At 42.9% G+C, this 27,541-nt stretch overlaps 1 protein-coding gene across 4 annotated transcripts in view; it reads left to right on the forward strand.

Annotated features, from left to right (window-relative positions):
* LOC138648770 (5-hydroxytryptamine receptor 3C-like) overlaps nucleotides 1-27,541 on the forward strand; it is a 55,265-nt gene that overhangs the window by 14,749 nt on the left and 12,975 nt on the right. Inside the window, exons 4-6 of one of the 4 annotated variants that reach the window (XM_069738654.1) lie at nucleotides 19,910-20,019; nucleotides 23,791-23,945; nucleotides 27,041-27,248. The exons of 1 other annotated variant lie outside the window; for it this stretch is intronic. In XM_069738654.1, coding sequence (XP_069594755.1) covers nucleotides 20,013-20,019; nucleotides 23,791-23,945; nucleotides 27,041-27,248 — 370 coding nt within the window. In that variant the 5' untranslated portion in view covers nucleotides 19,910-20,012. Of the gene's footprint in view, nucleotides 1-19,353; nucleotides 20,020-21,962; nucleotides 22,130-23,790; nucleotides 23,946-27,040; nucleotides 27,249-27,541 lie in introns of those variants that run through there. 2 more of the 4 variants (XM_069738655.1, XM_069738653.1) reach the window with 2 other exon arrangements.

Genomic DNA, 27,541 nt, shown 5'->3' on the forward strand with positions numbered 1-27,541 from the left:
ACATGACAACTTCTTCCAGCCACAACTCGTCTGCAGAGATTACAAAAAAAACACATTTGACTTTTCACATTTCCAGCACCGTCCCCATTTATTCCCAGTCTGCACAAACTCCTCATCCTGCTGATTACCCAATACTGAGATGCAGCTGCTCTCGTATAGGCAAACTATTCCCCTATTCACAGTGTAATGGGGCCTATAAACAGTATGATGGACCCACAGCTCTCCTATATACAGTATGATACCCCCACAGCTCCCCCATACACAGTAAAGTGGGCCAATAGCTCCCTTATACACAGTATGATGGGTTCACAGCTATCTTATACACAGTCTGATTGGCCTACATCTCCCTTCTACACAGCATGATGAGCTTACAGCACTCCTATACACCATATGATGGGTCCACAGCTCCCTTATACACAGTATGATGGGTCCACAGCTATCTTATACACAGTATGATGGGTCCACAGCTCCCTTATACACAGTATGATGGGTCCACAGCTATCTTATACACAGTATGATGGGCCCACAGCTCCCTTATACACAGTATGATGGGCCCACAGCTCCCCTCTACACAGTATGATGGGCCCACAGCTCCCCTCTACACAGTATGATGGGCCCACAGCTCCCCTATACACAGTATGATGGGCCCCCAGCTCCCTTATACACAGTATGATGGGCTCACAGCTCCCTTATACACAGTATGATGGGCTCACAGCTCCCTTATACACAGTATGATGGGCCCACAGCTCCCTTATACACAGTATGGTGGGTCCACAGCTATTTTATACACAGTATGATGGGTCCACAGCTATCTTATGCACAGTCTGATTGGCCTACATCTCCCTTCTACACAGCATGATGAGCTTACAGCACTCCTATACACAGTATGATGGGCCCACAGCTCTCTTATCCACAGTATGATGGGCCCACTGCTCCCCCAAAACACAGTATAATGACCCCACAGTAGTTCTCACGCTGTATGATGACCCCCACAGTGCTACAGTGTGTAATAACTCCTACACTGTATAATGGACCTCACACTGTTTAACCCCTTTCTGACATCAGACGTATTATTCCATCCATGTGACCTGGGTCCGTATGGCCATGGACGGAATAGTACGTCTAAGCGATTTTCACAGCTGACACCCGGTACTATGTGCCAGGAGCGGTCACGGAACACTCCCGGCACTTTAACCCCCGGAACACTGTGATCAAACAAGATCGCAGCGTTTCGGTGGCATAGGAAAGCATCGCGCAGGGAGGGGGTTCCCTGCGTGCTTCCCTGAGACCCTCAGAGAAGGCACTGAGAAGTCTCCTACACTGCCTGTCAGATCGCTGCTCTGACACAGTGATGTCCCAACCTGGAACAATGTAAAAAAAAAAAAAAAATCATACTGTGTAAAAATATTTAAAAAAAAAATCCTAAATAAAGAAAAAAAAATATTGTTCCAATAAATACATTTCTTTATGCAAATAAAAAAACAATAAGAGTACACATATTTAGTATTCCCTCGTCCGTAATGAACTGACCTATAAAACTGTCCGACTAGTTAACTCTTTCAGTAAACTCCGTAAAAAAATAAATAAAAACGAGGCAAAAAACTATGCTTTATCATCATATCGTCGGATGGATATAAATAAATATGGTACCTCTGAAAACGTCATATTGTCCTGCAAAAACCGAGCCGCCATACAGCGTCATCAGCAAGAAAAAAAAAGTTATTGCTCTCAGTATAAAGCGATGCAAAAACAATTATTTTTTATATAAAATAGATTTTATTGTATAAGAGCACCAAAACATAAAAAAATATAAATGAGGTATCGCTGTAATTGTAGTGACCCGAAGAATAAAACTGCTTTATCAATTTTACCACAGGCGAAACGGTATAAACGTCCCACCCAAAAGGAATTCATGAATTGCTGGTTTTTGTTCATTCTGCCTCCCAAAAATCGTAATAAAAAGCGATCAAAAAATGTCATGTGCCCGAAAATGGTACCAATAAAAACGTCAACTCGTCCCGCAAAAAAGAAGACCTCAAATAACTCTGCAGGCCAAAGATTGGAAAAATTATAGCTCTCAGAATCTGGTGATGCAAAAACTATTTTTTGCAATAAACAGCAACTTTTAGTGTGTGACAGCTGCCAAAAATAAAAACTCGCTATAAATAGTAAATTAAACCCCCCTTTATCACCCCCCTTAGTTAAGGAAAAATATAAAAACAAAAAAAGGATTTATTTCCATTTTCCCATTAGGGTTAGTGTTGGGGCTAAATTTAGGGTTGGGGCTAAAGTTATGGTTAGGGTTGGAGCTAAAGTTAGGGTTGGGGCTAGAGTTGGGGTTAGGGCTTGGATTACGTTTACAGTTGGGATTAGGGTTAGGGATGTGTCAGGGTTAGGGGTGTGGTTAGGGTAATGGTTGGGGTTGGGATTAGGGGTGTCTTGGGGTTAGGTGTGTGGTTATGGTTAGGGTTGGGATTAAGGTTAGGAGTGTGTTGGGGTTAGGGTTGGAGTTAGAATTGGGGGTTTTCACTGTTTAGGCACATCAGGGGCTCTCCAAACGCGACATGGTGTCCGATCTCAATTCCAGCCAATTCTGCGTTGAAAAAGTAAAACAGTGCTCCTTCCGTTCCGAGCTCTGCCGTGTGCCCAAACAGTGGTTTACACCCACATATGGGGTATCAACGTACTCAGAACAAATTGGACAACAACTTTTGCAGCCCAATTTCTCCTGTTACTCTTGGGAAAATAAGAATTTGGGGTTAAAGAATCATTTTTGTGGGAAAAAAAAATATTTTTTATTTTCACTGCTCTGCGTTATAAACTTAATGAAACACTTGGGGGTTCAAAGTTCTCATAACACATCTAGATAAGTTTCTTGGGAGGTCTAGTTTCCAATGTATTGTCACTTGTGGGGGGTTTCTACTGTTTAGGCTCATCAGGGGCTCTGCAAATGCAACATGACGCCCGCAAATCATTCCATCAAAGTCTGCATTTCAAAACTGCGCTCCTTCTCTTCCGAGCTCTGCCATGCGTCCAAATGGAGGTTCTCACCCACAAATGGGGTGTCGGCGTACTCAGGACAATTGGAAACAAAAACAATTGGGGTTCAATTGCCACTGTTACCCTTGGGAAAATAAAAAATTTGGAGCGAAAAATCATTTTTGTGAAAAAAAATCTGATTTTTTATCTTTGTGGCTCTACATTATAAACTTCTGTGAAGCACTTGGGGGTTCAAAGTGCTCACCACACATCTAGATAAGTTCTTTAGGGGGTCTACATTCCAAAATGGTGTCATTTGTGGAGAGTTTCCACTGTTTAGGCACATCAGGGGCTCTCCAAATGCAGCATGGCGTCCGATCTCTATTCCAGCCAAGTTTGCATTGAAAAGTCAAGCGGCGCTCCTTCCCTTCCGAGCTCTGCCATGCGCCCAAACAGTGGTTTACCCCCACATATCAGGTATCAGCGTACTCAGGACAAATTGTAAAATAACTTTTGGGGTCCAATTTCTCCTGTTACCCTTGGTAAAATCAAACAAATTGGATCTGAAGTAAATTTTTTTGTGAAAAAAAGTTAAATGTTCATTTTTTTTAACATTCCAAAAATTCCTGTGTATCAAGTGAAGGGTTAATAAACTTCTTGAATGTGGTTTTGAGCACCTTCAGGAGTGCAGTTTTTAGAATGGTGTCACTTTTGGGTATTATCTATCATATAGACCTCTCAAAGTGACTTCATATGTGATGTGGTCCGTAAAAAAAATGGTGTTGTTAAAATGAGAAATGGTCAACTTTTAACCCTTATAACTCCCTAACAAAAAAATTTGGGTTCCAAAATTGTGCTGATGTAAAGTAGACATGTGCAAAATGTTACTTATTAAGTATTTTGTGTGACATATCTGTGTGATTTCACCACGATGTCACCACGCCCACCTGACCTGACCTGCCTGATTGACAGGCGAAAACGGCAACTTTGGTAATGTATTTCGCAGCATTGGTGGGGAATCAGGGTACACTACATACACTATTGTAACGCACAGCGCAGGCCCTATTTAACAGTATTTTTATCTCTATCTGAAAAAACGGGGTGACAGGTTCCCTTTAAGGGCATGAAAATTCAAAGTTGGAAAATTGCAAAATTTTCAAAATTTTTGCCAAATTTCCATTTTTTCTCAAATAAACGCAAGTCATATCAAAGAAATTTTACCACTATCATGAAGTACAATATGTCACAAGAAATTCTTTGTCAGAATCACCGGGATCCGTTGAAGCATTCCAGAGTTATAACCTCATAAAAGGACAGTGGTCAGAATTGTAAAAATTGGCCCGGTCATTAACATGCAAACCACTCTCGGGAGTAAAGGGATTAATGCTCTCCCCACAGTAACCCCCACACTGTATAATGGCCCTTACACTGTATATTGTCCCCCACAGTAGTTCACATACTTTATCAGGGCCCCAAAACTATATGATGGCCCCTCAAAGTAGTCCTTACACTGTATGAGAACCCCCCACACGGTATAAGGTTTCCTACAGTAGTCCCCACAGTAGTCCCGACACTGTATGAGGACCCCCACGGTAGTCCCAAAACTGACTAATGGCCTGTGCATTACCTTCAACACTGTATAATGGCCTCCTCACTTGTCCCCACACTGTATGATTGCCCCCATGATAGCCCCAAACTGTATAATGGCTGCCACAATAGCTCCCACTCTATATAATGACATGAAAATTTATGAGAGCCCCCACAGTAGTCCCTGTATGGGAAGAGTCCAGCTCACCCTCAAAAAGAACTCCAACACTCGGAGCAAGGAAACATACTGTTCAGATCTGGCAGATAGCAAACAATTAAAATTCCAGCTCTACGGTGTGCAGAAACATTCATTTCATAGAAAACCAAGTGTTAAAATTCAGACATCAATTGCATTTCTAAAAATCCTTAACCCCCGGAGTGTTTTTAGTTTTTTTCATTTTCGATTTTCACTCCCCTGGCCACGTGAGGGTTTGTTTTTGCAGGACGAGTTGTACTTTTGAACGACACCATTGGTTTTACCATGCTGTGTACTCAAAAACGGGAAAAAAAATTCAAGTGCGGTGAAATTGCAAAAAAAAGTGCAATCTCACACTTGTTTTTTGTTTGGCTTTTTTGCTAGGTTCACTAAATGGTAAAACTGACCTGCCATTATGATTCTCCAGGTCATTACTAGTTCATAGACACCAGACATGTCTAGACTCTTTTTTATCTAAGTGGTGAAAACATTTTTCCAAACTTTGTTTAACCCCTTCATGACCCAGCCTATTTTGACCTTAATGACCTGGCCGTTTTTTGCAATTCTGACCAGTGTCCCTTTATGAGGTAATAACTCAGGAACGCTTCAATGGATCCTAGCAGTTCTGAGACTGTTTTTTCGTGACATATTGAGCTTCATGTTAGTGGTAAATTTAGGTCAATAAATTCTGTGTTTATTTGTGATAAAAACGGAAATTTGGCGAAAATTTTGAAAATTTCGCAATTTTCACATTTTGAATTTTTATTCTGTTAAACCAGAGAGTTATGTGACACAAAATAGTTAATAAATAACATTTTCCACACGTCTACTTTACATCAGCACAATTTTGGAAACAAAATTTTTTTTTGCTAGGAAGTTATAAGGGTTCAAATTTGACCAGCGATTTCTCATTTTTACAACGAAATTTACAAAACCATTTTTTTAGGGACCACCTCACATTTGAAGTCAGTTTGAGGGGTCTATATGGCTGAAAATACCCAAAAGTGACACCATTCTAAAAACTGCACCCCTCAAGGTACTCAAAACCACATTCAAGAAGTTTATTAACCCTTCAGGTGCTTCACAGCAACAGAAGCAACATGGAAGGAAAAAATGAACATTTAACTTTTTTGTCACAAAAATGATCTTTTAGCAACAATTTTTTTATTTTCCCAATGGTAAAAGGAGAAACTGAACCAAGAAAGTTGTTGTCCAATTTGTCCTGAGTACGCTGATACTTCATATGTGGGGGGGAACCACTGTTTGGGCGCACGGACAGGCTTGGAAGGGAAGGAGCGCCATTTGACTTTTTGAATGAAAAATTGGCTGCACTCTTTAGCGGACACCATATCACGTTTGGAGAGCCCCGTGTGCCTAAAAATTGGAGCTCCCCCACAAGTGACCCCATTTTGGAAACTAGACGCCCCAAGGAACTTATCTAGATGCATAGTGAACACTTTAAACCATCAGGTGCTTCACAAATTGATCCGTAAAAATGATAAAGTACTTTTTTTCACAAAAAAAAATTTTTCGCCTCAATTTTTTCATTTTCACATGGGCAATAGGATAAAATAGATCCTAAAATTTGTTGGGCAATTTCTCCCGAGTACGCCGATACCTCATTTGTGGGGGTAAACCACTGTTTGGGCACACGGCAGGGCTCGGAAGGGAAGGCGCGCCTTTTGACTTTTTGAATGGAAAATTAGCTCCAATTGTTAGCGGACACCATGTCGCGTTTGGAGAGACCCTGTGTGCCTAAACATTGGAGGTACCCCACAAGTGACCCCATTTTGGAAACTAGACCCCCCAAGGAACTTATCTAGATGCGTATTGAGCACTTTAAACCCCCAGGTGCTTCACAGAAGTTTATAACGCAGAGCCATAAAAATAAAAAATAATTTTTCTTTCCTCAAAAATGATTTTTTAGCCTGGAATTTCCTATTTTGCCAAGGGTAATAGGAGAAATTGGACCACAAATGTTGTCGTCCAGTTTGTCCTGAGTACGCGGATACCCCATATGTGGGGGTAAACCACTGTTTGGGAGCACGGCAGGGCTTGGAAGGGAAGGCACGCCATTTGGCTTTTTAAATGGAAAATTAGCTCCAATCATTAACGGACACCATGTCGCGCATGGAGAGCCCCTGTGTGCCTAAACATTGGAGATCCCCCACAAATGACCCCATTTTGGAAACTAGACCCCCAAAGGAACTAATCTAGATGTGTGGTGAGCACTTTGAACCCTCAAGTGCTTCACAGAAGTTTATAACGCAGAGCCATGAAAATAAAAAAAATTTCTTTTCTCAAAAATGATTTTTTAGCCCGCAATTTTTTATTTTCCCAAGGGTAACAAGAGAAATTTGACCCCAATATTTGTTCTCCAGTTTCTCCTGAGTACGCTTATACCCCATATGTGGGGGTAAACCACTGTTTGGGCACATGCTGGGGCTCGGAAGTGAAGTAGTGACGTTTTGAAATGCAGACTTTGATGGAATGCTCTGCGGGCGTCACGTTGCGTTTGCAGAGCCCCTGGTGTGCCTAAACATTAGAAACCCCCCACAAGTGAACCCATTTTGTAAACTAGAGCCCCCCAAGGAACTTATCCAGATGTGTGGTGAGCACTTTGAACCCCCAAGTGCTTCACAGACGTTTACAACGCAGAGCCGTGAAAATAAAAAATCATTTTTCTTTCCTCAAAAATGATGTTTTAGCAAGCAATTTTTTATTTTCTCAAGGGTAACAGGAGAAATTGGACCCCAGTAATTGTTGCGCAGTTTGTCCTGAGTATGCTGGTACCCCATATGTAGGGGTAAACCACTGTTTGGGCACACGTCGGGGCTCGGAAGTAAGGGAGCACCATTTGACTTTTTGAATACAAGATTGGCTGGAATCAATGGTGGCGCTATGTTGTGTTTGGAGACCCCTGATGTGCCTAAACAGTGGAAACACCTCAATTCTACCTCCAACACTAACCCCAACACACCCCTAAACCTAATCCCAACTGTAGCCATAACCCTAATCACAACCCTATCCCCAACACACCCCTAACCACAACCCTAACCCCAACACACCCCTAACCCTAACCACAACCCTAATTCCAACCCAACCCTAACCCTAAGGCTATGTGCCCACGTTGCGGATTCGTGTGAGATTTTTCAGCACCATTTTTTAAAAATCCGCGGTTAAAAGGCACTGCGTTTTACCTGCGGGTTTACCGCGGATTTCCAGTGTTTTTTGTGTGGATTTCACCTGCGGATTCCTATTGAGGAACAGGTGTAAAACGCTGCGGAATCCGCACAAAGAATTGACATGCTGCGGAAAATACAACGCAGCGTTTCCGCGCTGTATTTTCCGCACCATGGGCACAGCGGATTTGGTTTTCCATATGTTTACATGGTACTGTAAACCTGATGGAACACTGCTGCGAATCCGCAGCCAAATCCACACCGTGTGCACATAGCCAAATTCTAAAGGTATGTGCACACGCTGCGGAAAACGCTGCGGATCCGCAGCAGTTTCCCATGAGTTTACAGTTCAATGTAAACCTATGGGAAACAAAAATCGCTGTACACATGCTGCAGAAAAACTGCACGGAAACGCAGCGGTTTACATTCTGCAGCATGTCACTTCTTTCTGCGGATTCCGCAGCGGTTTTACAACTGCTCCAATAGAAAATCGCAGTTGTAAAACCGCAGTGAAATGCGCAGAAAAACCGCGATAAATCCACAGCGGTTTAGCACTGCGGATTTATCAAATCCGCTGTGGAAAAATCCGCAGAGGACCAGAATACGTGTGCACATACCGTACCCTAACCCTAACCCTAGTTCTAACTCCAACCTTAGTGAAAAAAAAAAATTCTTTATTTTATTATTGTCCCTACCTATGGGGGTGACAAAGGGGGGGGGGGGTCATTTACTGGTTTTTTATTTTGACCACTGTGATAGGTTTTATCACAGTGATCAAAATTCACTCTGGAACGAATCTGCCAGCCAGCAGATTCGGCGGGCGCACTGCGCATGCGCCTGCCATTTTGGAAGATGGCTGCGCCCAGGAAAGAAGACGGATGGACCCCGGGAGGCCCGGTAAGTATGATGGCGTGGGGGGAGGGAGCATGGGGGGGTGGATCGGAGTGCGGGGGGGTGGATCGGAGTGCGGGGGGGTGGATCAGAGTGCGGGGGGTGGATCGGAGTGCATGGGGGTTGGATTGGAGCACGGGGGTGGGATTGGAGCACGGAGCGGACAGGAGGACGGGGGAGCGGAGCACAGGATGGAGGGGAGCGGAGCACAGGACGGAGGGCAGCGGACCACAGATCGGAGGGCTGGGGGGGCGATCGGTGGGGTGGGGTCACATCAGTGTTTCCAGCCATGGCCGATGATATTGCAGCATCGGCCATGGCTGGATTGTAATATTTCAGTTTAACAAAAACTGACATACTGGATATACATTGAGAATATATGGTCCTAAAAATACGGGACCAGAAAATGAGAGCGCAACCGCGACTCCACAAAATATACAAAACCTACAAGCGAACAGGAGTATACTCTCATATATAAATGTAAGTAGAATAAAGCCCTGAGTCTAAAAATAATTATATCAAAAAGTGAAATTTTATTAGACAAGGCTCATTGTAAATACAGAAATGGCTAAAAGCCTAAATGCACAAAAACATGACGAGAAAACAGGGAAAAACCACATAAAAACAACAGCTGCCTAAGGAGGTACACCCCTAAATGTTGGTGCTACGAGTGGGCATAGAAGGAATATATAGGGCATCCTACCATTAAAGGACAATTGTAAAGGGAGCCCATATATGCTAATATTACAGCCCCTACGCCCAGTGTAATCTCACTTGTGCAGCCCAGCATAACCGTAACTTACCCATGTGGGAAGGAGGAACCTAAAAAGGCAGCAGGAAGGGCCCCAACGCGCGTTTCGCGAAGTTGGCTTCCTCAGGGGACCATAAAAGACACCCACCAGTACCCGGCTATATATACTAACTAGATGGCACCTAGATCAATCTCAAACGCCGCGCCAGGTGCGGCGCGTGCGCAGTGCCGCCCACGGCATCAGCCGCCACATCCGCATCCACATCCCGCGCCGGGTCTTCAGGATGCCTTCGGTGACGCAGACGGAGTCGGGGCCGCAATGCGCACGCGCACAGCGCGGCGGCCATCTTACATCCTGGACGAAGTGTGGGCAGGGACTGAAGGACTACTAGTAGGTATACAAAACTGCGGTATAAGTACAAAAACACAAACATTGCACCATTAAAAACACTGTTAAGAGAAAAGAGGAAGAGGGACACAAGGAAAGCGTATGACGGAATCCATAGCAGGAACAATCAGAGCGGAACGTATAAGCTGTAGTGATCCATTAGTGTTCTGGTCCGAAATGTACGCAATCCAGAGAGTGCTCCCATGCAGTCCATATATGAATTTGTTCCACGGTGAAAAGAATCACTCCACGTCTAGCCAAAACTGGTCAAGGGAAGATATGTTTCAGGAGCACAAAGAATTGATGGACCTCTTATCACTAAACAAATTAGAAATAAGAAACATAAAAATAATTAAAATGCAAAACATGCAAAAACCCAGAATATAAGGGAGAAAAAGGCGACGCGAAGGCAAACTGTCAAACAAGTGACAATTACCACTACTAATATAGAACATTATTAAGTGTACACGATCCGGAAAGAGTTCCCTTCAGCCATGAAGGAAATGCAGCAAAAGAAGAAGTGAGGTACATATCTATGATTTCTTCTTAAAGAAAAGGGGTAAAGGATAGTTGTTCGTTAAGCCCGTGCGGGGACATCGTGCCCAGAGTCACGATCCATCGGCACTCCAGCTGCGCCAGAATACATTTGCGGTCACCCCCTCTGATGCCACAATGTACCCTGTCTATGCCCCGCACCTTAAAAGAGGCGGGGTCACATCCATGGCACAGTCTGAAGTGCCGAGGGACCGGTTCCAACTCAGTAGTGTCCACCACATTTCTGGCCGCAATGATGCCCCGCACGTGCTCACGTATCCTCACCCTGAGCTCACGAGATGTGAGTCCCACATAACCGAGATTGCAGGCACAGACGGCATAGTACACCACATAGGTAGTGTTGCACGTGATATAATTGGTGAAATGATATTCCTTATCGCCATTAGCTGATGTAAATGATGTTGCTCTAACAAGGTTGCGACAGGCCAAACATGACCCACACGGAAAGAAACCCCATTTTTGTTTGCCCATCCCAAAAAGGGTGGCCGGTGTTGCCACATAGTGACTTTTTGTCAAGATGTCTTTCAAATTTCTTCCTCTCCTTGCTGTTAGGAGAGGATGTTCTGGAATTAGTCTTTCCAAGGTAGGTTCGGTCTTGAGGACCGGCCAATGTTTAGACAAGATGTTCCGGATGGACCCCCATTGATCATTATACGTTGTAATAAAACGTACAGGTTTTACATCAGCTAATGGCGATAAGGAATATCATATCACCAATTATATCACGTGCAACACTACCTATGTGGTGTACTATGCCGTCTGTGCCTGCAATCTCGGTTATGTGGGACTCACATCTCGTGAGCTCAGGGTGAGGATACGTGAGCACGTGCGGGGCATCATTGCGGCCAGAAATGTGGTGGACACTACTGAGTTGGAACTGGTCCCTCGGCACTTCAGACTGTGCCATGGATGTGACCCCGCCTCTTTTAAGGTGCGGGGCATAGACAGGGTACATTGTGGCATCAGAGGGGGTGACCGCAAACGTATTCTGGCGCAGCTGGAGTGCCGATGAATCGTGACTCTGGGCACGATGTCCCCGCACGGGCTTAACGAACAACTATCCTTTACCCCTTTTCTTTAAGAAGAAATCATAGATATGTACCTCACTTCTTCTTTTGCTGCATTTCCTTCATGGCTGAAGGGAACTCTTTCCGGATCGTGTACACTTAATAATGTTCTATATTAGTAGTGGTAATTGTCACTTGTTTGACAGTTTGCCTTCGCGTCGCCTTTTTCTCCCTTATATTCTGGGTTTTTGCATGTTTTGCATTTTAATTATTTTTATGTTTCTTATTTCTAATTTGTTTAGTGATAAGAGGTCCATCAATTCTTTGTGCTCCTGAAACATATCTTCCCTTGACCAGTTTTGGCTAGACGTGGAGTGATTCTTTTCACCGTGGAACAAATTCATATATGGACTGCATGGGAGCACTCTCTGGATTGCGTACATTTCGGACCAGAACACTAATGGATCACTACAGCTTATACGTTCCGCTCTGATTGTTCCTGCTATGGATTCCGTCATACGCTTTCCTTGTGTCCCTCTTCCTCTTTTCTCTTAACAGTGTTTTTAATGGTGCAATGTTTGTGTTTTTGTACTTATACCGCAGTTTTGTATACCTACTAGTAGTCCTTCAGTCCCTGCCCACACTTCGTCCAGGATGTAAGATGGCCGCCGCGCTGTGCGCGTGCGCATTGCGGCCCCGACTCCGTCTGCGTCACCGAAGGCATCCTGAAGACCCGGCGCGGGTCTTTGACTTCACAGGAAATGTTTTCCATGACCCGCGCCGGGGTCTGGATGGCCGGATGTGGCGGCTGATGCCGTGGGCGGCACTGCGCACGCGCCGCACCTGGCGCGGCGTTTGAGATTGATCTAGGTGCCATCTAGTTAGTATATATAGCCGGGTACTGGTGGCTGTCTTTTATGGTCCCCTGAGGAAGCCAACTTCGCGAAACGCGCGTTGGGGCCCTTCCTGCTGCCTTTTTAGGTTCCTCCTTCCCACATGGGTAAGTTACGGTTATGCTGGGCTGCACAAGTGAGATTACACTGGGCGTAGGGGCTGTAATATTAGCATATATGGGCTCCCTTTACAATTGTCCTTTAATGGTAGGATGCCCTATATATTCCTTCTATGCCCACTCGTAGCACCAACATTTAGGGGTGTACCTCCTTAGGCAGCTGTTGTTTTTATGTGGTTTTTCCCTGTTTTCTCGTCATGTTTTTGTGCATTTAGGCTTTTAGCCATTTCTGTATTTACAATGAGCCTTGTCTAATAAAATTTCACTTTTTGATATAATTATTTTTAGACTCAGGGCTTCATTCTACTTACATTTATATATGAGAGTATACTCCTGTTCGCTTGTAGGTTTTGTATATTTTGTGGAGTCGCGGTTGCGCTCTCATTTTCTGGTCCCGTATTTTTAGGACCATATATTCTCAATGTATATCCAGTATGTCAGTTTTTGTTAAACTCATATCTATTCTGTGTATTTTCACAGCATCTCTTACTGACTCTATGGACCATAAAGCACGTGAAAAAGCATGGTTAACAAAACTTGATGAGATGTTTGGGGGAGAACCATCTGCGGTCCCCAATACGAGGGAGACTGGTGACGTGATTACTAAACTTAAGAATCTGTACAATCGAAAAACACGTATCTGGTGGAATAAGTCCTTCCTTGATCGATATATTGAGAAGGGGTTAATACCTAGAGGCCTGAGGGTCCAAGTGTTTCCCTCCTTCTCTATTGATGACGATTCTTTTAAAAAAGAATGGGAGGACTTTGCTACAAACTGTTCGAAGGGTTTTATGAGATTGCTTATCAAATCCAATGCTGTCTCCCTAAGTGAATTGGAGATTGAAATTAATGAGATACAGGGGGATTTGGCGAGTAAACTTGATAATGAGGCTATAACGAAGCTTAATAAAGAACTGGAAGGTGACTTTGCGAAATGGGAAAAGGAAATAGTGTCTTCAAAGACTAAGAAATATCAACGGGATGTGTTGGATTTTTCTAATAACCGGGTATATAAATGGAGAAAGAAACAGGGTCCACCCCTAATAACACCTAGATCCCATCGGAACTCCTTCTCCTCAGCCTCATCTATGGATGAGGAGATGTCTTCTGGTAGCCACTCTACTATCCAACAGAATTTACTCCTGGGACTGGGTAAACATGCCCATAGAAAAGGATCGACGTATAATAAAAGGAAATTGACCCCTCCACAATCATTGGAAAAGAAATCCAAAACAACTACAAATTTGGAGGTAATTAACCTCTCAGGGCATGTTTTGTCTAAGTCCCAGGAGGAAGTTTTGAAATTGGGCTTGACTTTTGTTCCCACTAACGGTTTTAATTATTTTGTAGCCATGAAGGATTTGCAGCTCTTTTTGCGGAAGGTCGTACTCCGCAAACTTCATGCGAGACCAACAGGCACGGACGGCCTAGACACCACCATGGATCGGGAGACATTGGCCACTTTGGAAGAACTTGAAAGTGAGAGTGCTGCCCCTACCAAAGGTACCTTCCCTGCCTCCGTCGTACCAAGGTCATCCACGTTCCCCCCCTTCTCTATATGCCCCCAAATTGAGATTTTCAATAAGTTGGTTCTGGCCGATTTTAAGGCTATTTCACAGAGCAGGGGGAGAGATAATTTAAGTAGATCTCAACGTCAGGCTCTAAAAGAATTGAGATCTATGACTGACGTGGTCATTAAGCCTGCAGACAAGGGGGGGAACGTGGTGATCTGGCCGACGGATATGTATGAAAGGGAGGCCTTTCGCCAACTTAGGGATAGGGGGGGATATACACTCTTACCTAGTAATCCATTGGCAATGTTCTCGGAGCTTTTGTATGAAATATTGGATAGGGCTTTTCAACTAGGGATTATTCCCAAAAATGTTTTTGATGGACTATGTGTTAAAACCCCAGTGATACCAACACTATATTTGCTGCCCAAGGTCCATAAGGATCCCGTCACACCTCCTGGGCGTCCTATTGTCTCTGGCATAGGAGGGCTATGCCATCCAGCTTGTAAATTTATTGAATATTATCTTCATCCGCTGGTTGAGACGCTGCCCTCCTGTGTCAGGGACACTACGGACGTCCTGAGGAAATTGGACGGTTTGGTAATGGAACCAGATATGCTTCTCGCAACAATTGATGTCGAGTCGCTCTATACGAGCATTGGCCATACAGATGGCATCAGGGCCACTACATTCTATCTGGAATCAAGTAACCTGAATCCTGAGCTGTGCTCCCTCGTCCTAGAACTGCTGGAGTTTATTTTGACACACAATTTTTTTGTTTTTAAGGATCGTTATTTTTTACAACAGCGCGGCACTGCGATGGGCGCGGCGTGTGCGCCATCCTACGCAAACCTCTTTCTCGGTTATTGGGAGAGAGAGGTTTTCGGTGATGGCGCATGCGCCGCCTCCCAGGCGCAGTGCTGGTATCGATACATCGATGACATCCTTCTTATTTGGCAGGGTGGCGGGCCTGGGCTCCGACATTTCATCCATGAGCTTAACCAGAACCAATAAAACATCAGACTTACCCATAAGATTGGAAACAGGAACACATGGGCTACTTGCACAGTGAACAAGTCTGTATGATCATGTTCACACACCACCAAGAAACCTGAAGACACAAAAGAGAATAGTAAAACCAAAAATACTCAGTTTGAAAAAATGTTGCAGTAATCCGCAAGTGCTAGTAAAAGATGTAAAAAACAGGGTATTTGGTTGATACGTTTTTTGCAAAAAATGTATACTAAGCTGCTCTACCAATCTTCACGGTATACCCTTATCAGAGCAGTCCTAACTAATGTATGCAATCCCTATCTGATGTATTTAAAAACCTGATCATCTGTATATAACCTGTGTGAACAGGGTTCAGAGAGGAAAAATCCATGTGTGCATACAGGGTAGAACAGCTTTTGTGCAGATAGCCCAAGAGGAGTGGTGGAACTCCCCAGTCTTGTAGACACAAGAGAACAATTATGGAAACAGGAACACATGGGCTACTTGCACAGTGAACAAGTCTGTATGATCATGTTCACACACCACCAAGAAACCTGAAGACACAAAAGAGAATAGTAAAACCAAAAACACTCAGTTTGAAAAAATGTTGCAGTAATCCGCAAGTGCTAGTAAAAGATGTAAAAAACAGGGTATTTGGTTGATACGTTTTTTGCAAAAAATGTATACTAAGCTGCTCTACCAATCTTCACGGTATACCCTTATCAGAGCAGTCCTAACTAATGTATGCAATCCCTATCTGATGTATTTAAAAACCTGATCATCTGTATATAACCTGTGTGAACAGGGTTCAGAGAGGAAAAATCCATGTGTGCATACAGGGTAGAACAGCTTTTGTGCAGATAGCCCAAGAGGAGTGGTGGAACTCCCCAGTCTTGTAGACACAAGAGAACAATTATGGAAACAGGAACACATGGGCTACTTGCACAGTGAACAAGTCTGTATGATCATGTTCACACACCACCAAGAAACCTGAAGACACAAAAGAGAATATTAAAACCAAAAACACTCAGTTTGAAAAAATGTTGCAGTAATCCGCAAGTGCTAGTAAAAGATGTAAAAAACAGGGTATTTGGTTGATACGTTTTTTGCAAAAAATGTATACTAAGCTGCTCTACCAATCTTCACGGTATACCCTTATCAGAGCAGTCCTAACTAATGTATGCAATCCCTATCTGATGTATTTAAAAACCTGATCATCTGTATATAACCTGTGTGAACAGGGTTCAGAGAGGAAAAATCCATGTGTGCATACAGGGTAGAACAGCTTTTGTGCAGATAGCCCAAGAGGAGTGGTGGAACTCCCCAGTCTTGTAGACACAAGAGAACAATTATGGAAACAGGAACACATGGGCTACTTGCACAGTGAACAAGTCTGTATGATCATGTTCACACACCACCAAGAAACCTGAAGACACAAAAGAGAATAGTAAAACCAAAAACACTCAGTTTGAAAAAATGTTGCAGTAATCCGCAAGTGCTAGTAAAAGATGTAAAAAACAGGGTATTTGGTTGATACGTTTTTTGCAAAAAATGTATACTAAGCTGCTCTACCAATCTTCACGGTATACCCTTATCAGAGCAGTCCTAACTAATGTATGCAATCCCTATCTGATGTATTTAAAAACCTGATCATCTGTATATAACCTGTGTGAACAGGGTTACCCATAAGATTGCCTCCAAAACCATTGACTTTCTGGATGTGAAAATTCTGATTGATGACTCAGGGATGCTACAAACTTATGTTTTCCGAAAGGAAACTTCAGTAAATGCACTTCTTCATGCATCCAGTGCTCACATTTCCTCTACAATACGAGCGGTCCCTATAGGACAATTCTTACGGATGAAGAGGATTTGCTCATTGGATGGAATGTTTGAGGCCCAGGCTCGTGACCTCTCCAGCAGATTCCGGGAGAGGGGGTACAGCAACAGGAGCATAAAACAGGGATATTTGCGAGCCAAGAGAGCACCAAGAGAACATCTTCTTGGTACTATGAGGACTAGGGCAGCGAATAAAGAACAACCTGTACGTTTTATTACAACGTATAATGATCAATGGGGGTCCATCCGGAACATCTTGTCTAAACATTGGCCGGTCCTCAAGACCGAACCTACCTTGGAAAGACTAATTCCAGAACATCCTCTCCTAACAGCAAGGAGAGGAAGAAATTTGAAAGACATCTTGACAAAAAGTCACTATGTGGCAACACCGGCCACCCTTTTTGGGATGGGCAAACAAAAATGGGGTTTCTTTCCGTGTGGGTCATGTTTGGCCTGTCGCAACCTTGTTAGAGCAACATCATTTACATCAGCTAATGGCGATAAGGAATATCATATCACCAATTATATCACGTGCAACACTACCTATGTGGTGTACTATGCCGTCTGTGCCTGCAATCTCGGTTATGTGGGACTCACATCTCGTGAGCTCAGGGTGAGGATACGTGAGCACGTGCGGGGCATCATTGCGGCCAGAAATGTGGTGGACACTACTGAGTTGGAACCGGTCCCTCGGCACTTCAGACTGTGCCATGGATGTGACCCCGCCTCTTTTAAGGTGCGGGGCATAGACAGGGTACATTGTGGCATCAGAGGGGGTGACCGCAAACGTATTCTGGCGCAGCTGGAGTGCCGATGGATCGTGACTCTGGGCACGATGTCCCCGCACGGGCTTAACGAACAACTATCCTTTACCCCTTTTCTTTAAGAAGAAATCATAGATATGTACCTCACTTCTTCTTTTGCTGCATTTCCTTCATGGCTGAAGGGAACTCTTTCCGGATCGTGTACACTTAATAATGTTCTATATTAGTAGTGGTAATTGTCACTTGTTTGACAGTTTGCCTTCGCGTCGCCTTTTTCTCCCTTATATTCTGGGTTTTTGCATGTTTTGCATTTTAATTATTTTTATGTTTCTTATTTCTAATTTGTTTAGTGATAAGAGGTCCATCAATTCTTTGTGCTCCTGAAACATATCTTCCCTTGACCAGTTTTGGCTAGACGTGGAGTGATTCTTTTCACCGTGGAACAAATTCATATATGGACTGCATGGGAGCACTCTCTGGATTGCGTACATTTCGGACCAGAACACTAATGGATCACTACAGCTTATACGTTCCGCTCTGATTGTTCCTGCTATGGATTCCGTCATACGCTTTCCTTGTTTCCCTCTTCCTCTTTTCTCTTAACAGTGTTTTTAATGGTGCAATGTTTGTGTTTTTGTACTTATACCGCAGTTTTGTATACCTACTAGTAGTCCTTCAGTCCCTGCCCACACTTCGTCCAGGATGTAAGATGGCCGCCGCGCTGTGCGCGTGCGCATTGCGGCCCCGACTCCGTCTGCGTCACCGAAGGCATCCTGAAGACCCGGCGCGGGTCTTTGACGTCACAGGAAATGTTTTCCATGACCCGCGCCGGGGTCTGGATGGCCGGATGTGGCGGCTGATGCCGTGGGCGGCACTGCGCACGCGCCGCACCTGGCGCGGCGTTTGAGATTGATCTAGGTGCCATCTAGTTAGTATATATAGCCGGGTACTGGTGGCTGTCTTTTATGGTCCCCTGAGGAAGCCAACTTCGCGAAACGCGCGTTGGGGCCCTTCCTGCTGCCTTTTTAGGTTCCTCCTTCCCACATGGGTAAGTTACGGTTATGCTGGGCTGCACAAGTGAGATTACACTGGGCGTAGGAGCTGTAATATTAGCATATATGGGCTCCCTTTACAATTGTCCTTTAATGGTAGGATGCCCTATATATTCCTTCTATGCCCACTCGTAGCACCAACATTTAGGGGTGTACCTCCTTAGGCAGCTGTTGTTTTTTATGTGGTTTTTCCCTGTTTTCTCGTCATGTTTTTGTGCATTTAGGCTTTTAGCCATTTCTGTATTTACAATGAGCCTTGTCTAATAAAATTTCACTTTTTGATATAATTATTTTTAGACTCAGGGCTTTATTCTACTTACATTTATATATGAGAGTATACTCCTGTTCGCTTGTAGGTATTGTAATATTTCACCAGTTTTTTAGGTGAAATATTACAAATCGCTCTGATTGGCAGTTTCACTTTCAACAGCCAATCAGAGCGATCGTAGCCACGGGGGAAGGGGGGGTGAAGCCACCCCCCCTGGGCTAAACTACCACTCCCCCTGTCCCTGCAGATCAGGTGAAATGAGAGTTAACCCTTTCACCCGATCTGCAGGGACGCGATCTTTCCATGACGCCACATAGGCGTCACAGGTCGGATTGGCACCGACTTTCATGACGCCTACCTGACATCAAAGGTCGGGGAGGGGTTAAAAAAAATTGCGCCATTTTCCGATACCCGTAGTGTCTCCATGTTTCATGAACTCCGATTGGGTGAGGGCTTACTTTTTGTGCGCCGAGCTGACTTTTTTAATGACACCATTTTGGTGCAGATACGATCTTTTGATCGCCTGTTATTGCATTTTAATGCAATGTTGCGGTGACTAAAAAATGTAATTCTGGCGTTTTTACTTTTTTTCTCGCTACGCCGTTTAAGAAACAGTTCTATTTTGAATGGTGTGAAAGGGGGGTGATTTGAACTTTTATATATATATTTTTTTATATATATATTTATGAAAACATTTTTTTTACTTTTGACATGATCTTGGCCAGTTACTCACCTTGTGATTCTGTAGGTCTCAGGCTTAAAAGTGACATATGGTCTACAAAACGGAGAGTGATAGTGCAAGAGTCTACGACAAAGATTAAAAGTTAGGGGTGATGGTAGCCCCATGTGGGTCCTTCCAAGTGACATAGGCTATTGGTAAGAAATGCACTGAAATTATTTTCCTGCCATATTAACATCTACTTTTTTATTGCAGTTTTGGGAAAATGAATTAATATCATGGGATCCAGATTTGTTTTGTGATATTTGGTATCTTTACTTGAGAAAGGAAAAGTTTTGGAGGCCAGACATTTACATATATGAAATGTAAGTTTTTTTCAAACATTTTTTCTCTGTTTGCTCATCTAAGAACAAAAACTTACTGACACAACTTCTAAAACATAGAAGTACTCTTGGGAGGCTTTAGGTTGGTAGATGCAGAACAATTAAGGCCATTCGGGCTACACTGTGATAGCATAGTTATAGCCCTTCATTATTGTGTAAACTTATTGTTGAGAGGCTAATATAGAGTTCGAGCCAAGCTCTTTTTTGGGGGATGCTTCTAGAAGTGTAATGTAAGATGCCCAAGGGAGGTAGTCGTGGGTGAGCTTCGGTCCCCACTTGCTCTGGCATCCTACAGACAAGATGTGCCTCAGTCCCAGTGTGCTGCTAAGTATGTGGTGATTTCCACTTACTTCTGGCCCTGCAGGCCTCTTCTGACTCCAGGAATCCTTCTTCTGATTCCGGGGCAGCAATTAATCCAGGAAACACATGGTTCTTAAAAAACAAACTGTGTGAATGGCAGTCTGTACAATATTTACAAGCAGATGCAAAGGATAAGGCCCAACGGGTTGTACCGGATACAACTTCAGCCCTGGTTCTCGGGATAGGTGGCATATCCCCCTCTCTGGCTTTCCTAGCCCTAGGGAATCTTCCTCCCCTCTAGCAGTATATCCAAATTGCAATACCTTCCTCCCCATGTAGCTTGAGTCCATCTTTCCCTGTAGCTTCACAAGCTGAGTGTGCCTCTGGCTCCTGACGTCTATCTCGAGGTTGCCCCAGGCCATTAGATGGAATCACACGGAAGGGTATTTGTGGCAATTCACTGCCCTGAGTATTAGGCTCACACTGTCCTTAGCAGCCTCAGTACTGCTTTGTTACTCACTGCTACCATCACACGGACTGTCACTTCCTGCACTTACCACTCAATTCCCCCTCCCAAACTGGGTTGGTCACTACAGTTAACCCTGTCCCAGCTAACTGAAACCCCAGTGGGTATAATACCTTTATCACATACATGGGGATCAAATACACTTAACCATTAGATGTCAGGGAGCAATACATCAGCTTCTACCACTGTTAAATTAACATGAAATGCAAACCCTTCAAAGGGGTGTAATATTAGATTCAACATGTATCAGCAAATACCATGCTTGGTGTACTGAAAAATGGCAAAAATTTAATTAAAGTGTTTGACTTGTGATAACAAGTTGTCACCAATCCAAAGGATTGGTGATTATTGACCAGTTGGGTCCGACCACTGGGACCAGCACCAATCTGCATAATAGAGCGCTTCTACTCCCATTAGAATAGAGTGCCGGGCCCATGCTTAACCACTGCTCAGTTCTTTCCTTATGGGGCTGCTGACCACTGAACTTTTCTTTTTCTGGCAGCCTCATAGAGAATGAATGGTAGTGGTGGTCGGGTCTCCAACCTGCTGCTCCATTTAATAGCCAGGCTAAAAGCCCTCCATCGGGGACAAGAATTCCCCATTTTGCAGATAGGTGTAGGTCCCATCAGTCGGACCCCCCACAGATCATTAAGTTATCATCTGTCCTGTGAATAGCTCATAACTTCCTTTTACTGGGCAAACCCCTTAAATGGCCTGTTCCCATGTAGGGAAAATACTTTTTTTAGATTGAGACTCACCAAGGCTAAGACGATTCTCTAATAAAAACTGATGTTTTTATAGTTAAATCATGTGTCTCTTCTGGTTGTTGACTTGGTGAAATCGGACACTTGATGAGCTTGTGTTTAGATGTTATGATTGTAAGAAGTTCTGCCCGTATACTAAGGGCTATTGTATTAAAGAGGACAACCATTGCTATAAAATGTTCCATTTATGTTGTAGTGGATTTTAATTACTTTTTACAAATTCTATTCAACTCTTTGTCATTTTTTTAAATGCTAGAATCGAAAACTCAAATTTATACATTCTAATTTCTTTTCTTTGTCTCAATGTAACTATGCATTTAATTCTATGGGACTGAGACTGAGGATAAATCTCAGCCACCTATCTACAACATACTTTATTGGAATGGAGGAATGGTTGATTTCAAAATGCAGAGAGTCGTCACTTCTTGTGATTTAAACATTTACAAATTTCCCTTTGACAAACAGACATGTAATATATCTCTTGGTTCCTATGTTTACCCAGGTTTGTAACATTAACTAGACTTTAAAATTAGGCTAAACGTGCTTTGTACTGCAGGAGCTCACAAGGTTTCTCTGCTAACATAATGGTATCACTTGTACGATAGAAAAAAGAAAAGCACTCACCGATCTGAAAAATCCTTAGCTTTATTGAATCTTCATTAAAAAGAATCCATGGCCGGGAGAATGAGGAAAGGAGTTAGTGCGAGCGCTTCTACGGGTCAACCTAGGTTGAAGCGCTGGCATAGCACGAAACGGCCGTTGTTTTGACCTGCTCGCACTAATTCCTTTCCTCACTCTCCCGGCCATGGATTCTTTTTAATGAAGATTCAGTAAAGCTAAGGATTTTTCAGATCGGTGAGTGCTTTTCTTTTTTCTATTGTACAAGTGGACGGATTTGTTTTTTCTGGATACAGCACCCGAGATCTTGGATTATAGCGTCCCATCATAAAGGCTTTGAAGCCGCACCTGTGGTGATCAGTGGCCTGCAGTTTCATGTTGGCAGTAGTGCCGCCCTCCTTTCTCTTTTTTGTTTAACATAATGGTATGCACAAGGGCATTATAAATGGGTAAAATGGGGCAATACTGTCCAATAAATAAAATGGTGAAATATGGATATTTAGCTCCAAACTTAAAGGAATAGTTCCACTATATACATTTATGTCATGTCCACAAGAAGAATCAAAATGCTTGATACCTGCTGTCCCCAGGTATGGAGGTCCTCTGATCTCAATGTACTAATTCAGCCCAGCCTTCTACATTGGAGTTATGGAAATACTTAGGCAATCACAGCCACTGTGCCTTTGAATTCACTGGGAAAAGTACCATTCATGGGACTCTTTTCTCCAGAAGTGGAATCATCTAAACATTCCATAAATCTTTATGATTGTAAAATAGATGTCATTGATTTGATCTGCAGAGGTAGGGGCCTTTCCAATGTACCTATTAATTCCTTTGCCACCCCTTTAATCTAGAATTGTCACTAACGTTCATGTTAGGGCAGCGAGGAGCTCAATGGAGACATCTATGGTGGTTAACTCACTGGCCCCCAATGTCATTTGTTGGGGGGCAAAAATTCTTTTAGGATCAGTCCAATTCTTTGTTCCTTTGAAGGTTTTGGCAGCACACTTATTTACCTGTTCTATTAATATAAGCATACATGTTCAGCTGATCATAGCATTTGGGTTGTTAGACAATTTTTATTATTGTAAAAGAACCCTGTCAACTAGGAAAATGCTTTTACCTGTAGTTAAAGGTTTAATCTGCTGTTAAATGGCATTAAAATGCTGCCCGACCATATTACTAAAAGCACCACCAGCTTTCAGTCATTGGGGAGTGCAAAAAGAGTCTACAATCACCGCTCATTAATTTGTGAGCAGTAGGTGAGAGCACGTCCCGACACTTTGACTCTGCAGCGCATCTGGGCAGATTGAGCTGTCAATCCCAGTGCCAGTATATTTTCCCAGCCGCCATTCACAGCATAATGAGCGGTGCTGTGAATAGTGGCCTTTGCCTCTCTGTGACTGAAAGCCAGCGGCTCCTGGGAGTAACTAAATTCATTTTCTTCCAATAGCCACACTTGGTTATCTTATCATTGGTAATCTAGCATCACTGCTGCACTGTCACCACCTTGTCACAAATATAACCTATTTCTTATCTCTTCAGCTTCTGAAATCAGATTTATATCAGATTCTGAAGCCCCCTATAATACGACAAAGGAAAGCTATCAAGATAAAGGTGCCTGGGAACTAGTAAACACCACTGTTTTGGAAGAAAATTATACAGCCACAGGAGAAATATATAGCAGAATTATTTTAATGGTAAGGAATAAACTCAATAATATTAGTCAAAGAAGAAAAATAAAAACAATGAGATTAGTACATACAGCATTCCTACATACAAAATCATGAAAATTCCTTGTAACCCTTTGTCGGAAATCAGTTCTCTGGTAGATGCTTCGATACACAAGCACACAGTTCTTATATCAATACCAGTGAGCAGTTTATGAAAATCCAACTCTAAGTCTCAGGGCGCAGTCAGACACCATATTACTCGCATGAGGATCGCATCGCAATCTTCAGACTGGCCGTCGGCACTTCTGACCTGGTCATGACAGCTGTATAGGAATAGATGCGGGCACACTCAGGTCAGAATGTGCCCTCAGCAGAGACTAACCAACATCAGAGTCCTTCCATACCCCCACATACAAACTCTGAATAAGGTAGCAGAACTACCTTAAACAGGCCATTCCAAGGCCATGAACTGGAGGTATGGGAACTGCCAATCCCACCAAGCTCTGGTGACCTTCCCTAATACCCAGACCCAAACTCTCTCAGCAGTATCTGTGCCACCCAGTGCTCCGGTCCGTGTGTCCCATCACCATAATTATCAGGCTAGGCATCTCAGTAAGACATACATTTCATCCAGGACTTGTCCATCTTCAAACTTTACACATGAAAATTCCTTTTAACCCCTTAACAACCAGGCGATATTTCATTTTTTTCCCCCTTTTTCCCCTTCATCCAAGTGCCATAAGTTTTTTCTTTTTTTGTCCATATAGCCATATGACGGCTTGTTTTTTTGCGGGACTGGTTGCACTTTTGAAATAAACTATTCATTTTATCACTAGAGTCAGAAGCAGACATCCACGTGTAATGGAAACCCATCGACACCCTGAGATCACTTGATGGGCAGGTGGAATGATGGCACATGTTCAATGCCACCTTACTTTACTCAAACAAGAACATGTTTTCTCCCATGCTTTTGGCAGACTTGATGTAGGATTTGACAAAGCAAAGCTGGACTTTGCATGTTTTTCCTTGTAAAAAAAAAACTTCTGTCTTGCTACCCTACCCTGAAAGGAACACATATGAAGAATACGGAAGATGTTGTCACATAGAGTACACAACCAATACTTGCCAGATATTCCAGAAGCTTCTTTAATGTTGCCGTAGGTCTATTGGCAGCCTTCTACACTAGTAACATAGTAACATAGTAACATAGTTAGTAAGGCCGAAAAAAGACATTTGTCCATCCAGTTCAGCCTATATTCCATCATAATAAATACCCAGATCTACGTCCTTCTACAGAACCTAATAATTGTATGATACAATATTGTTCTGCTCCAGGAAGACATCCAGGCCTCTCTTGAACCCCTCGACTGAGTTCGCCATCACCACCTCCTCAGGCAAGCAATTCCAGATTCTCACTGCCCTAACAGTAAAGAATCCTCTTCTATGTTGGTGGAAAAACCTTCTCTCCTCCAGACGCAAAGAATGCCCCCTTGTGCCCCTCACCTTCCTTGGTATAAACAGATCCTCAGCGAGATATTTGTATTGTCCCCTTATATACTTATACATGGTTATTAGATCGCCCCTCAGTCGTCTTTTTTCTAGACTAAATAATCCTAATTTCGCTAATCTATCTGGGTATTGTAGTTCTCCCATCCCCTTTATTAATTTTGTTGCCCTCCTTTGTACTCTCTCTAGTTCCATTATATCCTTCCTGAGCACCGGTGCCCAAAACTGGACACAGTACTCCATGTGCGGTCTAACTAGGGATTTGTACAGAGGCAGTATAATGCTCTCATCATGTGTATCCAGACCTCTTTTAATGCACCCCATGATCCTGTTTGCCTTGGCAGCTGCTGCCTGGCACTGGCTGCTCCAGGTAAGTTTATCATTAACTAGGATCCCCAAGTCCTTCTCCCTGTCAGATTTACCCAGTGGTTTCCCGTTCAGTGTGTAATGGTGATATTGATTCCCTCTTCCCATGTGTATAACCTTACATTTATCATTGTTAAACCTCATCTGCCACCTTTCAGCCCAAGTTTCCAACTTATCCAGATCCATCTGTAGCAGAATACTATCTTCTCTTGTATTAACTGCTTTACATAGTTTTGTATCATCTGCAAATATCGATATTTTACTGTGTAAACCTTCTACCAGATCATTAATGAATATGTTGAAGAGAACAGGTCCCAATACTGACCCCTGCGGTACCCCACTGGTCACAGCGACCCAGTTAGAGACTATACCATTTATAACCACCCTCTGCTTTCTATCACTAAGCCAGTTACTAACCCATTTACACACATTTTCCCCCAGACCAAGCATTCTCATTTTGTGTACCAACCTCTTGTGCGGCATGGTATCAAACGCTTTGGAAAAATCGAGATATACCACGTCCAATGACTCACCGTGGTCCAGTCTATAGCTTACCTCTTCATAAAAACTGATTAGATTGGTTTGACAGGAGCGATTGACACTAGTTTTCTTCTTGTTTTTTTTCATCAATTTTTGAGGGATGTCCAGTTCTAGGTAATATCACTGTTATGCAAAATTTAAGCCATTTCTTGATGACCATCTCTACAGTTATCCATAGTATATCTAATGCATTGAAAAAGTTTTTGTACTTTCTCCTGATAACTTTCATTAGAAATCCCTTTGCTGTGTTGTAAGCTGTTTACACACTATGGCTTTTGCTGTAAAATTAATCTACAGTAAATGAATTGGGTTATTTAACATAAGATTAAATTTTAATGACTAATTCAGAATACTATGACATCCATATAAGAGGCTAATCGTACTTATGCAACCACATTATTTAGTGGTTATTATTATTATTATTATTAAAATTATTATTCCACCTGAAGAGATTTTCAGTTTATTTTTAAGCTGAATTGTACAGATTATGGGTAACATTAATCGTGGAAAAAGTCCAGAAATTATTTTTCTTCGTAAGATTTCTTCACATGAGAAAACCCGGTTATTTTATCAGGGCTGTGTAGACTTTTTATATCCACTGTAGATAGGTTCCTAGATGGTCTACTATTCATACAAATATACACTTAGCACTGTATGTTCTATTATAAGGTATATTCTTGTACTAATTATTTATTTATTCCATATACTAGATCATAATACAGAGGATTCCACAAACTTATGTTGTGAGCTTCATCTTGCCAATATGCTTCATGGTGTTGCTAGATATTGCGAGTATGTTCATTGAAATGCCGAAAAATGACCGTCTGGGCTTTAAGATCAGCATTGTGCTTGGATTCTCAATGCTTCTTCTGATCCTGAATGACATTCTGCCTCTATCACATACCCCACCACTATTGGGTAAGTCACAATATCTGAAAATAATAAGGCATTACAGACCTCTTCACACTTCATGTGCCTTTGTTTCTTGCCCTCAATAATTCACCATATTCTCCACCAGAAGGAGTCACAATTTTGTGAAAGCCTACTTGCCAAGAACCTAATTTTTTCAGAAAGACTATCAAACTAAATGGTATAACGGTTGATGTAACTCTTTATGGTGAGGTTTCTGGGCTCCTCCATACGTCGTTACAGGTGCCATAATGGAACTCAATCAGAACCTGATACAGTAGTACCAGGCCCACCATCAGGGC

The sequence above is a fragment of the Ranitomeya imitator genome, chromosome 9 (genome assembly GCF_032444005.1).
Source record: "Ranitomeya imitator isolate aRanImi1 chromosome 9, aRanImi1.pri, whole genome shotgun sequence".
NCBI lineage: Eukaryota > Metazoa > Chordata > Amphibia > Anura > Dendrobatidae > Ranitomeya > Ranitomeya imitator.